At 42.4% G+C, this 14,477-nt stretch overlaps 1 protein-coding gene across 1 annotated transcript; it reads left to right on the plus strand.

The window, feature by feature from the left end:
* The first annotated feature begins 167 nt into the window (after window positions 1–167).
* farsb (phenylalanyl-tRNA synthetase subunit beta) lies at window positions 168–14,374 on the plus strand. Its single transcript, XM_041940239.1, has 18 exons — window positions 168–254; window positions 711–766; window positions 991–1,145; window positions 1,477–1,549; window positions 1,639–1,754; window positions 2,569–2,719; window positions 2,810–2,918; window positions 3,198–3,268; window positions 3,359–3,420; window positions 4,120–4,171; window positions 4,718–4,779; window positions 5,259–5,466; window positions 5,569–5,649; window positions 6,039–6,131; window positions 6,536–6,653; window positions 7,138–7,290; window positions 12,747–12,894; window positions 13,363–14,374. Exons 1-18 carry the CDS (start codon window positions 197–199, stop codon window positions 14,150–14,152), a joined length of 2,556 nt encoding a protein of 851 aa, XP_041796173.1. The 5' UTR covers window positions 168–196; the 3' UTR covers window positions 14,153–14,374.
* The last annotated feature ends 103 nt before the right edge of the window (window positions 14,375–14,477 follow it).

Genomic DNA, 14,477 nt, shown 5'->3' on the forward strand with positions numbered 1-14,477 from the left:
CTTTGGGAAGAACCCTTATTTCGGATGGAAGTGATTATCCTACCTGAGTCACAAATGGATGACAATGTATCCACTGATGATTTGCGCATACAAAGTCTCCAATTTAACTGGTTTTCATTCAGGCACCGCTTTAGACAGCTACAGCCGGCTCTGAAGGGGTCCTTTTACCCTGGGTCGAGGAGGATTAGCAGCCAACATGCCGACTGTCGGAGTAAAAAGAGATCTTCTCTTCAAAGCTTTGGGCAGAACTTACAGTAAGTCATATTCACTTCATATTCAAGAAACGGACAAATTGTCTGCCTTGTTATCAAATATCATTTTGGCTCTTAAAGACAGAGGAAGACAGTATACTTCTTGAACTCATTAGCCTGATGGTTAGCAACACAGCAGCTGCTCACGAGCGGCTAGCTATCTGGCTTTGCTGTAACTGTCTTGAATGAGAAAATATATTTTTTAATTAAAATTCGTGCTAAAAAACAACTTGTATGATATGCTTATTTCTGCTGCTGTTTATTCCAGTAAGAAAGTTGTTTTAGCACACTGACATCTCTGTATTGGATGTCAGCGTGATTGCATCATTTCCCTCAGCTCCTGTCATTTAAACCTGAGCAGGTTGCTGTTCAGGAGCAGTATTGGGAAGATAGCAGCCAGTGGGTACTTAACGGCATGTGAAGATGTCTTAAATAGTGATTGTTTCCTGCTTGTTTTAGCCGACGAGGAGTTTGACGAGCTGTGCTTTGAATTTGGGCTGGAGCTGGATGAAATTGTGAGTAATCAACGTTCAAGGAGATCATACCACAATCTATCATAATATATGTATATTTTGCTGAATACAGTAGACCTGTGTCGTGGTGTACTGTATGAATTGTTATAGTAAAAAATAAATAACTGTATATGATGTAATAACAGGTCTGTTGCTCGTACATTAGTGTCAAAAATATCTACTGAACCGTGACATGTAAAGTGAACTTAGCTCTTACCCAATTACAGACCTCGGAGAAGGACATAATCAGCAGAGAGCAGGGTGACTCTAAGGCATCAGGAGCATCTGACATCATCCTGTACAAGATTGATGTACCTGCTAACCGCTATGACCTGCTGTGTCTGGAAGGGCTGGTCCGTGGACTGCAGGTCTTCAAGAATAAGTGAGTGGTTTCTTGTATGGTAGAACTGGCATACTGTTGTGATTGCTTCAATCTAAGTGAAGAGAGATTGCTAAATGCATGCCAAGATTTCATTCAGCGCTGACAAAACAGAGAAACACAAGAGTATACTTTATTGCCCTTTTCTAAAATACGGAGGGTGAATATGTTTAGGAATAGATGGTATGGCAGTGATTCATAGCATTAAAACATTCTTGTGGATGAAGGTGTGTTTTTGGTTGTGCTTAAAACATATCAAGGTGCTTCTCCATTATAGATGTAGTGCATGCAGACTTGAGTCACTGTTGCTACAGAGATTGTATTTGTGTTGCAGGTTGGAGGCACCTCGCTACAGACGTGTTACCCCGGCCAGTGGGGAGCCTCAGAAGCTGATTATTACTAAGGAGGTGGGTGGTAATTTTTAATGGTAAACGAATAGTCTGTCTGTTACTATAGTAAACTTTTAGTTTGTTACAAATATGTGTGATCTGTGCAGACAGCAGCAGTTCGACCCCATGCTGTGGCAGCAGTGCTGAGGAACATCACCTTCACACAGGAGCGCTACGACAGCTTCATCGAGCTTCAAGAGAAGCTCCACCAAAACATCTGCAGGTCAGACCAGCTGTTAAACTTTGAACAACTTCACACCTGGAATACCCTCTGTCACCTTCTCTTGGAGATGTGGTTACACCTGTGTAATGACTTGGCTTAACCTGTTTATATGGTCATTATAGTCACGTTGTTAGGTGCCTTTTACAACCTGAACAACTGAATTTGTTTCCAGCACCCAGCTAAAAACATGCTTTGAACAGTTCAGTGAAAGCTCCATACAGATGCTAACACATCCTGTTATTTTTTCTTATGGATACATATTTTGTGTCACATTGTTCTACTGGACATTTACTAACAAGGTAGTTCCATGAGAATCCCAGCACGGTGGCAATCTCTGAGAAGTTGCAGCTGCTGCATCCTTGGCACTTGTGCACTTGTGTTACAGAGCAGGTGTATACAAGCGGCAACAGAGTGCAAGCTTTGAAGGAATTAAATGAGTAATGAACCAGGGCTGATTTTTATCATCAATTAAACCACCAATTACTTCTCCGATTAATCGATCAGTGGTTTGGTTTGTAAAATGCCAGAAAACAGTAAAAAAATGTCCATCACATCTAGAGGCCCATGTGATGTCTTCAAAGTATCTGTTTTGTCAGAACAACAGTGCAGATGTTTTTTTTAGATACAGCTTAGACAGACACTCAGCTTAGACAGACACTCAGTTTCCAATGATGTAAGATAAAGAAAAGCATCAAATTCTCAGATCTGACGAGCTGGAACCAGCAAATCTTTGGCATTTTTGCAAATTACTCAAATGAGCTTGTAAGGAAATGTCATTTTAATGTTATTCAACCATTAACTGTTTTGTGTGCAGGAAGAGGAGCCTGGTGGCGATTGGGACCCATGACTTGGACACCATCTCCGGTCCTTTCACATACACAGCCAAACCTCCGGGAGACATCATCTTCAAACCCCTCAACCAGACTAAAGAGTACACTGCCACCCAGCTCATGAGCCTCTACAAGGTGAGCAGCCAGTTGGCTGGACTTTGGTTAGAAGAGCTGTTTATCTGTTTGAGCTGTGCTGACCTGGTATTGTTGTCCTGACTTGTACAGACAGACAGCCACCTGAGGCATTACCTTCACATTATTGAAGACAAGCCTGTGTACCCCATCATCTATGACAGCAATGGCATTGTGCTGTCCATGCCTCCCATCATCAATGGTGAGTACTGTCTCTGACTGTGTTTTTTGCCTCTGTTTCATACACTGGATATTTAGTCAACAGTTATCTAAATGTGTGGGATTTGAAACATCTGACAGACAAAAATGTCAGAGATCTGATGTTCCAGCTAGCAAAATGACATAGTTTCAGACAGTCTTTTAAGGAAACATTCAAAAATCTTGAGCTGAAACCGTAGAAAACAAGGTAAAAATGAACTATAGAAAGATAATAAAATACCCCCTGTCTTTATAATAGTAAACATTTATTTCTTTTTTCCAGGGGACCATTCAAAAATCACTCTGAAGACAAAGAATGTCTTCATTGAGTGCACGGCTACAGACCTGACCAAGGTACAACAGAGGGGAGAACAGAGAAATCTCATATGTTTCTCATCAGTGTAAGAAGGAAAATGGGATTAAACTTGACCTTGTTGTCTCCAGGCAAAGATCGTGTTGGACATGATGGTGACCATGTTCAGCGAGTATTGTTCGCAGCCTTTCACGTAAGTCACATTTTTGTCTCAAATGATAGCTTTTCATCTCCATGGAGACGCATGGTAGCAGGGCTTGTTCACAATCATTGTTAGGAAAGTTCAGGTGAAGGTTTATAAATACTGTGACTGCTCAAACCTTGGCAGTTAACATGAACAGTTGAAGTCAGGTTGAGGTCTGGAAGACAAGAAACCTTTCAGAGAGAACTGCTGGTTTGCTAGAAAGTCAAATCAAAACCCCTTTTGACTGTAAAAGACTTTCATAAAGATTTAGCAGACTCTGACCTTCATGGAAGAGTCATCAGAGGAAAACCTTTCCTGCGTCCTCACCACAAAATTCAGTGTCAGAAGTTTCCCAAAGAACATCTAAACAAGCCTGATGCATTTTGGAACCAGGTCCTGTGTGCTGATTAAGTTACTACAGAACCTTTTGGCCACAATGAGCAAAGGTATGTTTGGAGAAAAAAGGGTGTAGAGTTTCATGAAGAACACCTCTCCAACTGTCAAGCACAGGGGTGGATCGATCATGCTTTGAGCTTGTGTTTCAGCCAGTGGCATGGAGAGCTTTTCACTGGTAGAGAGAAAAATGGATTCAAAGGAAAGGAAAAACGGGTGAAATGCCTGCCAACAATAACTGAAAGACTCTTAGCTGGCTACATAAAACCTTTACAACCATGATACAAAGTCAAAGTCTGTGTCTTGCTCTTTCAGGGTAGAGGAGGCCGAGGTGGTGTATCCGGACGGCAAGACCTGCAAATACCCAGTACTGTGATCACTACAGTTATCTTATATCATCTTAAACTGTGTTCTTTTTTTAATGTGACATTAACTTCTTCTTCTGTCTCCTTATTCTCTGCCATTGATTGAAGAAGCTAGATTTCCCATAAAGTGACTCCACACCTCTTTTGTTAGATACTCTCTCACTGGTAAACACTCCCACCCCCAGAGTTAATTACTCTGGCTGTCAGGTACAAATCTGAAGTGACAAACTCAATCCAAGATTTTTTCCCCCTCACAGACACAGAGGACATCATACAACTGTTCTCTGATGTTTTATTGTACTTGTACTTTAATAGTTCTAGTAATTTGTCCTGTTGTGATACACAAACAATCTTGACTTTAGTATCTTGCCTCTAATAGTGAGAAGCAGGTAGTTGCAATATGTAGAGTAGTGCTTGCTCAATGGGTGACTTTATGCAACAAGCAGGGGCTTTGCAGGCAGCCTCCACTCACCTAGTTTTTTTTAAATGTGACAAGAACTTCGACTGTCTCCTAATTCTCTGCTGTTGTTTCCTGGTTTGTACTTCAGGAGCTGGCTTACAGGAAGGAGAAGTTGTCCAGTGAGTTCATCAATCGAAAAGTTGGCATCAAGTAAGTCATTTGGAGCAGCTCTGTCTGGTAGTGAAAGTACAAGATACAGTAAAAGACATGTAAAGTGCCTGCAGGTTTGTTAAGATGCACACCGTTTTGCTTTTGTTACAGTTTCCATTATCTAGTACAGCAACCCTGCAACATTACAAGGACCTGAAGCAATAAGGAAATATTAATCCAGTGGCCAACAGCATGTCGTTAGCTGTACTCTGTGACAGAAATACAGAGTAATGTGATTAATGATATTGTGAACATTATATCTAATTTTTAGTAAGTTAGTTTGATTATGCATGTCTATTCTACTTCACTTCAAATGAATCTGGGCTGTTAAACAGAAATCACATAGAACAGCTGCTGATTTATTGGACAGAGTATATGTGGCCTGTTTTCCAGCCAGCTGCTTGGTGTCAGTGTATCTACAGGAACTTGATAAGTCAAATTTTCTTATTAACAGCATTTGTTTTTTCTTCTCCTGACAGTGAGTCAACCGAGAACATCGCCCAGCTGCTGACGAGGATGTGCCTGCTCTCCCAGGCTACAGGTGTTGGTGATGAGATCGAGGTTGAGATCCCACCCACACGCTCAGACGTCATCCATGCCTGTGACATCATGGAGGATGCCGCCATAGCCTACGGATTCAACAACGTCACCCGCACCACACCGCGCACCTACACCATAGCCAACCAGGTTCATTGGTTTTCTTTGGCATATTTCAAGTGTGTGTTTAACCAAATACTGTATCTCATCAAGTAATGGTGCCTTTTATGTATTTGTTCTGTATGTTCACAGTTCCCACTGAATAAACTGACAGAGCTATTGAGACAAGACCTGGCAGCAGCTGGATTCACAGAGGCCCTCAACTTTGCCCTGGTGAGAAAAGTCACACCAGCGTAAAGCCTATTCCTTCAAGTCTGTCCTTCTTTTGAGGGAAGAACTAACACAATGTTAAATGAAAATCTGAATTCATAAGCAGTAAAACACACCAACTCAAAACACTCATAGGGTTTGCTGCAACAGCTGTAGTAGGTCTGAAATGACCAGTAATTGATGGTGGCTAATGTTTGCAAACTTTGGGTAAATAGAGCTGTATAATGGATATTACTGAGTCAGCTCACAAAGTTATGACCTCACATGCTCCACATGTGATACTGCTACAGTTCACTTAGCTAAACAGTAACATTTAGCATGATTCTATAACCGTCAATTGTAGCCAAAAAGATGCATGATCAAAGGAATATGATCCCTCTCTCTTTCTCTAGTGTTCTCAAGAAGATATAGCTGATAAGATTGGAAAGAAGATCACAGAGACCAGAGCGGTTCATATCTCCAACCCCAAGACAGTCGAGTTCCAGGTAAAGAAGAATATAACCAATTCTACAGATATAATTCTGCAATGCTTTAATGTTTGCATGTTAGTTTGCCCTGCAAATTATGTTCAGGGACGTAATTTGAAAGTTGCAATATTACTCTTCTGCAAACAAATGTGAAAATGTTACGTCTGTGTTACTTAAGTTAATTTTTCTCTGTCCTTCATTTAACTTGGAAAGATATTTGAAAATGAGGACTGTGAGGAAAAGTGCCCATTCGATAAGAAAGACATTCATGTAGGAGTGTTTTTAAAAGTCAAAAAGCAACCAAGTGATGGGTGTTCCCACGCTCCCAAGTTATACAGTCATATTTCCAGAAGAGGGCACTCTTCTCCTCTATGAAGGATTGTAGCTTTGTGTCTGGCCTCACCATCGTTTGTCACCACCAGGTGGCGCGCACCACCTTGCTGCCAGGCCTGCTGAAAACCGTAGCTGCCAACAGGAAGATGCCCCTGCCCCTCAAACTGTTTGAGATATCTGACGTGGTGCTGAAGGATGAGACCAAAGGTAGGCGTCTGCATGTGTGAAATGATGGAGAAAATCATTTAGTCTTGCATAACACATACACACTGTACCTCATACACCTTAAAAAAACATTTTTGAAACCCTGTTGTCTCACTGATGTTTTTGGGTTAGATGCTGATAATAGACAGTGCTGATGCTAATTTAATTACTTTTTTTTCAGGGCAGTGGGATGATTGGAAAAGTCTCTGAAACATAATTTTGCTATACCAGGATGCTAAATTATTGCTAACAGCGATTAACGTCTGAAGATTCTTTTATAACCAATTTTTGTAAAGAGATCATAGATGATCAATTAGGAAAATAAACATGGAAAACATCATTTTCATGACCTCAGGAGGGGAATGACACTTACAGGAAGCTATATTTTTAATAAAATCCCAATATTGACTCAATATATTAGTAAGTCATTGGTAAAGTGCTGTTCTCAATGTCCCTAACACTTCCTCCCCCTCATCCCACCAACCAGATGTCGGGGCGAGGAACAGCAGGCGTTTCTGTGCTGTTTACTACAACAAGAGTCCGGGCTTCGAGGTGATCCACGGCCTGCTGGACCGAACCATGCAACTGCTGGAGGTGAAGTCCTCCCGCGGGGACGGCTACCACATCCAGGCTGCAGACGGTAAGAAGGCTTGAGAGAGAGGGCAGTGGAAGCCAACATTCAGGTCTGCAGGAATATACTTCACAGCTAGCTGTGCTGCTAAATATCTTAAGACTGGATTTACACTGAGAGGAGAAAATCCCAGTGACTGATTTTAGCTCTTAGATTGACGGTAGAACATGTTTTTTTCCTTGACAAGCTGGTGAACAAATAAATCTACGTCATGTGAGGTTAAAAGGCAGGTTTTGTTGAGATTATCCTAATCTGGTCTATGATGAGCAGTGACTGCATTGTTAAGGGCATCATGTTCTTTGTTTTATTAACAGAGCAGTTTCCATGGCAGTGACAAGCACAATTTGGCTTCAACTCAAAATTAACTTGCAACTTGGGTGATTAGTTAAGATTAGATCTTTTCCACTGTGAAATGTTTCGCTTCCGTATATATCTTTGTCACAATTAAAAAAAAAAAAAAAGAAATTTAAGAGATCAAATCTGTTTTTCTGAATGTTTTGAGAAAAACAAGATTAGTTTTTAAGATAAAAAATACTGAGATCAGTATCAGTCTAAAAAGTACTGTATCATTCAAGCTATAAATGTGGTGGTTATTAAATTATTGGATTTTTTTGGTTTTGTTTTTTAGATTTTTAAATGGTAATGTTGTAAATGAATGTTTAAACTTTTATCTTTCTACACGTTTTGACTAAAAAGTTGAGTAAATTGAGAATCTGATATGTTACGACCATGTTGTGCAATGAAGAAGTGATTGAACCCAAAATGTGTTGGATATCGTATTCACTAAACAATTGGTTACACCATCATTGAATCCAAATAGCCCCAGATTTTTATGCAGCATTATATAGACCCCAAATACACACAGACAGAAATCCTGACAGAATAATTGAAAATGTGTAGTGTGCTCGCTCATCCTCCACCTCTTCTCTGCTCTCATCTGATGCTGTCTCTGTTTCACTGTGCACTGGGCACAAGCTAGCACTAAACATATGTGGCTTATAGTCAAAAATGTCACTTAAGCATTATTTCACTCCTATCTGCTAAAGTCATACTTTTAGTGTGATTAGTATGTAATATGTCTTTAAACCTTTAGAAGTAGAAACTTTTACTTAAAGTTTTATTGTGGGCAGGAGAAAATCAGAGAAGTACCCAAATAGAAAACTTTACAGGGTCATGGTAGAACGTGTTTGACAACTTGGTGTATACAGTGATTTTATTTGTTAGATTTTAACCCATTTTAAATAGAAACCACTTCAAAAAGCTGACAAGCTATGAATGAACAGATGTCATTTTTAGGTCATGGGCCCCCACTGTGGGAAACTATGGCCTCTGAACCAGAAGCCACTGGAAACCAAACCACATGGCATAGATGTACAGTGTCCTGTCATCATTTTGCTCAATAACAATCAAAGGTGTCATATCAGCACTCTTGGATCGTGGGTTGCGGGCCAAGAAATCTTTTCATACAACTTCACTGTGTCTCTAATGATGAAATGCATTCGAGTAAGAGTGTAAGTTTTCAAAGGTTTTCTCTCTCAAGTCATCATGAATGAGATGGGCCTGTCAGTTGTATTGCATCAGCGCTCCGAGTCTGACTTGACTTGCGATGAGCTTCACTCTGAAAGCCTGTTTTGCACGTTAATGGAGAACAACAATCCTGTAAACTGGAGAGTGCAAGTTCTTTTTCATAGCTTCGCTTTCACAGCAGAGTTACAGTAATCAGTGGTGACATGCCACTGCCACAGTGATTCTTGCAATGAAGTTGTGCTTTAACTGCAGATAGAGGGATGACTCAGGTGGGGTTCATCTCTCTGATGCAGCTGATACATTCCCTTGAGGTTAGTAAGGAGAAAGGTTCGATGTAAGGACCTGAAGAACTGCAGACGCCAATCTGTATGCATTTTGGCCCCTATATTCCCAGAGAGACTCTCATACATCATTTGAGTTTTGGATCCCCCACTCAGTCCTTGCTCTCTGCATACTTTTCCCCTCTCCCTGTGGCTTGCACACTCCAAGGTCAAACTGCAGGATATCCGCTGTGGCTCCGTTGGCCCATTCAGACTGCAAATCAATGGGCTCAAGTATCAGTGAATGAGAGCAGCGAGGAGAGGGGAAGGCAGACATGGGAGCAGAGCAAGGGATGAGATGAGACTGGAGAGAGGGAGGGTGACAGGAGAGCGACAGAGCGACGGCTTGAGGCGTAAGCAAGGAAGGCTATGAGAGCGTGTAAAGTCTGCAGTGTGGGAGAGTGCAAGGGAGTCACGTCACCCACTGCAGTGCTGAGCAGCGAGACAGACTGGCACATACACGCCCACCCACGGGTGCTTAGACTGCCCATCTGACAGGCACGAAAACACACAACTTAAAAGGAGGCCGAAGTAGACATGCTCTCACTGTACGCACTAATGCACAACACACTGGACACACACTCCCACTCAGTCTTCTCTATTTTTTTCTTCTCCATACTTTATGTACCATTAGTCTAACACCACCCCCCGCACACACACATATGTCAGTGTGTCCGTAACCCCATTATTAGGTCATGACCCCAGTCTTAAGAGCTCACCTGATGCAGACACACACCCTCAGGATGTGTCCATCAGCAGGGTGAAACAGCACTACAGACAGCTCACCATCCCTCCCAGCGCAGAGAGAGTGAGTGGCTGAGGGAATACATGTCAGCTGAGTCTTGTCCAGGCGATCAGAAGTGGGGGAAGGAACCACTTAAGAGACAGATGCCTGTGTTTCACTTAACAACTGTGTCCAATGTCTTGGACCATATACACCCTTTCATAGGAAAGAGACCATGTTCATGTGACTTTTTGGTCAGTAACTGACAGGAAGTGTTTGGCCTGTATGTGTTTTGATGGTTAGTAATGACGTCTGAATGATCAAGTTTTTTTAAAACCTGCAATAGCTGATTTTTGCCAACGGGGGGCAGCAGAAACACATTTTGAACACAACACCTTTAAGTTGGTGGCAAATGTGTTAGCAAAATGTTTCTCGTTTCCACATCCAGCAGTCCAGAGAAACATTATCATTCATTTGAAGTTGTGTTTTGGCCACAATGATGAACGCAAGTCCAATATTCACTCTTCCAATATTATCTCTATTTTAGCTCTGTTTTTGGTCTCTACCAACTCCTGAGGGAAGTATCTGTATCTGTGTGCTGTTTGGTGCTGAGCAGGTAGTGTACAGTGGGTTTTTAGAGAAAATGGCTGCTGCAGTGTTCAGAATAAATGATACTTCTGTTAGTGAGGGACATACTAACACATTTTTGGTTTAGGTCTTTTCATAGGTTTTGCTGACAATAACAACAACACAGAATATCGCTAGCCTTATCCTTTAACTGATCGTCTGACTGACTGCCTGTTGTTATCCCCATCAGACTTCGCTTTAGATAAGGTCACTGCATAGAGATGTGACAAAACTATGAAAACAAGACCTGGAAATAAAATGGAACACACTTCAGCATTTTTGTCTGGTATGGAAACCCCCCCAAAAACCATAAACAAGATCCTCAACAGTGAAACCTATACTAATCCTAACAATCCCAACTAATCCTTACAAGTCACTGATGCTAGTAATCATTTTAGGTGTGTTAGAAGCTCCTTAATGCAGGATGAGACATTCATTTCATCGCAGGTTTTTGCTGCTCCAATAAGAACCTGTGTGAATTCTCTGTCCAGTGGTCTAAAATAGCCATAAACCCTTTGGCAAAATGATGGCAATATCAGCCAGCTGTTGCAACCGTCTAACCCTGCTTTCCGCTGAAAGTTGGAGGAGAGTGGGTGGAAAGTGGCCCGGCTCAAGTGTAGGATTTTCATTGACTGATTGGTTATTTAAGATGTACCAGAGCTATTTATATAGTTGCCATGGCATCCCGCTCATGGTACAAGTAGATGACGTGTGAGCCGACGCAGGCACATTCCACCGATTTAATACACCTGACAGACACAGAGCAGGAAAAATGTTAATATTTCCCTGCTTTAGTTGCCTCCTCCCTCACACACACACACACGTAGTTGTGTTTCCACTATATTGGGGACATTACAGACAAACTCACATTCATTTCCTGAAGATCTACTCTGACCATAACCACTACCTGCCTAACCTTAACCTAAATTTACCCCAACCTTGACCCAAATCTTCACCCTAAAATTTAATGATTTACATTATGGGGACTTGCATTTTGTTGGCATTAGGAAGGCGAGTCCCCACAATGTGTGTGTGTGTAAACAGACGCCTGTCCCCACAACATGAGTAATACACAATACACGTCCACGTCCACACACACACACACATTTGAAAGTACAGTACATGTGTTTTATAAGCCTTCATACATAGTGATGAGTGAACATCTAAGCGGTGGACTCTGGAACCCATTAGCAAGGCAGCGTGGGAAGAAGCGGTGCACTATGGGAGAATGCCATGTCTCTGTGTGTGGGGCTGTTGTCATGGCAACCCCTGTATCTTGTTAAATCTCTGACAAGACCGTCTTTCTGTCTGCTTGCTCGTCAAGTGAGCAAACGCCTCTCACACTGACATGTGTGTGTGTTCATCTCGCTGATGATGGAGGCTTTTTATTCCCTCGAGACTGAAGTGACCTCCACTCCTGACATGAGACATACAAACGAGAGCATCAGATTTTAATCAGACGGAGGTGTGTGCGTGTCTGTGTGAAAAGTGACTGAGACAGAAAATGTAATTGTGGTCCAACTGCCTGCGGAGGTGGTTGCTTTAGAGTAATGACCTGTGACACTTTCACATAAACAGTGATCATTTCGCAGCTTTGTCAGTGATGGATATTAAACATTAGCGATCCAACTTATTCCCTGTCCAAAGCTTACGTTTTTTTACTTTTCTTGGAAAAATTATCTGGTGCAGGAAGTAATGCCTTTTGTGTATTGTGTTTGTTTGGAATAAATTGGTGAAGAACTGATTTTTTTTTTAACAAATGTGGGTGAGTTAATAATTATCAAGAGAAAAGGCAGCACAGCACCGCCCACACTATATGATTGACTCATAATCTCTGCGATACGATGTGCAGAATCCACTTCAGCCACCAACGACGTCATCAATACTTACAATACAAACACAAATGAATGCTTGTGCAATGGCGTGCATATACATCTCTGTTGTACACGTTGCAGCTATATAGTGGCAGAAACATGATCCAAGAACCACCCAGAACAAACAGATGGCGTGTTAGATAGTAACACGCTGGTCAGAAGTAGTTTGCCAGGATACAAACAGATTGCAAACAAGTGGAGGTGACAATTGTTTTAAAAAGCTACAAATGGATGTGCCTTGACAGTCTGGGCTTTAGTAAGAGAAGTAGTAGTCAGTGCCAGGTGTAGGTGTTATGTACCAAATGTTAAAACCCAAAATCCACTTGCCTGCGACTGCCCTTGCACTTGAATTATTCATTTCTTAAATTTTCCACTGATTTCTGTTTTTCTTAGATTCCACCTTCTTCCCTGGTCGCTGCGCTGAGATCTTCGTCCGTGGAAAGAGCGTAGGGCGTCTCGGGGTCCTCCACCCAGACATCATCAATTGTTTCGAGCTGACCATGCCCTGCTCGGCCCTGGAGATGGACATCGAACCCTTCCTGTGATTTCACCTTCCTAAACCTAAACCCGTGCTCAAAAACAGAATTGACATAATTTGTATTCTCAGGTCAAAACAAAGCAATGAGATTCATGGGGAAAATATATACTGATATACTGAATGGTTTGAGATTTGTGACAAAGATAACGGGTGTTTGGCTGTTGTGGTTGAAGTGTGGTGCAGATTATCTGTTCAGCTGTTGCAAAAGAAAAGCAAAGGACCAAACTGCAGCATTATTATGTGCAGCCAATGTGCTTTATATATCAGTAACAAGGCTGTTTTTACTAAAGTCAGAAGAATTAAAAATTAACAAGACTCCATTGTGCTTGTGAAGTGAATGGTGTGCATCTGTGTGTGGGCTTGAACATGCATGCCTGTTCTTAATTTAGGTTACTTGTGCCTTGGGGTGGATGCTTGGTAATTAAACTCAGTGACTCATTACCTGTTGCTTTGTTGCCTTGGTTCTTCCAGTGGCCACACAGCTGAAACCACCCTCACACACGACGTCCCCATGCAGGAAGTCCTCCAGCACAAGTTCCCCACGCGAGACGAATCCTCGCAGGCCCCATCCTCCCGCCCAGCTTCTACAAAAACTGTGTTTGGTGACACGAGCACACCAGCTGGCCTTAAAGCTCTCAATGATTTTCTGGCCGACAAAAGCTACATGGAGGGATTCACAGTGTCCCAGGCAGACACGGCGATGTTTGACGCCATCCCTTCTGCTCCCTCGCCGACCTTCTGCCACCTCAGCCGCTGGTATAACCACATTAAGTCCTTCCATAGGGAAAGAGCCGGCCTTCCATCAGCTCAGAGTCAGTTTGTCCTCCCTGCTACGCCCCCCTCCTCGAAAAACAACACCAGCGATGTTGATGATGATGATGACATTGACCTTTTTGGCTCAGACGACGAGGCCGAGGGCGCCGAGGCGGCCAGAATCAAGGAGCAGCGCCTCGCCGAGTATGCCGCCAAGAAGTCCAAGAAGCCTGCTCTCATCGCCAAGTCTTCCATCTTGCTTGACGTCAAGCCCTGGGACGACGAGACGGACATGAGCAAGCTGGAGGAGTGCGTCCGCAGCGTCAGCATGGACGGGCTGCTGTGGGGGCAGTCCAAGCTGGTGCCGGTGGGCTACGGCATCAAGAAGCTCCAGATAGGATGTGTGGTGGAGGATGACAAAGTGGGCACGGATCTGCTGGAGGAAGCAATCACCGCCTTCGAGGAATATGTTCAGTCTGTGGACGTGGCTGCCTTCAATAAGATCTGAATCATAGCAACACAGAACAAACTCACTGAATGGTACCATGATGTTTTCTGGTCTTGGTTTAAGATAGGGGATGTAATATGAAACACTATGTTCAACCACTGCTCCAACGTCCATTAACACAATAATCAAAGCTCAGGTCCTTCATTTAAAATACTGTTTATCCTTTGATACAAGTACAGAAGATTCTTGCCTTCAGACATCGAATAAAGCCATTGTAACTTCTGACGGAGGGCTTTGAATTGTTTGTTTTTGTAGTGCGTGGTTTTATTCGCTTTTTGAATTCAAACAGTTGAAATTGTTGCAGCCAGTAGCCTCCAATATGAAA

Source organism: Chelmon rostratus, chromosome 7, assembly GCF_017976325.1.
Source record: "Chelmon rostratus isolate fCheRos1 chromosome 7, fCheRos1.pri, whole genome shotgun sequence".
NCBI classification, from domain to species: Eukaryota; Metazoa; Chordata; class Actinopteri; order Chaetodontiformes; family Chaetodontidae; genus Chelmon; species Chelmon rostratus.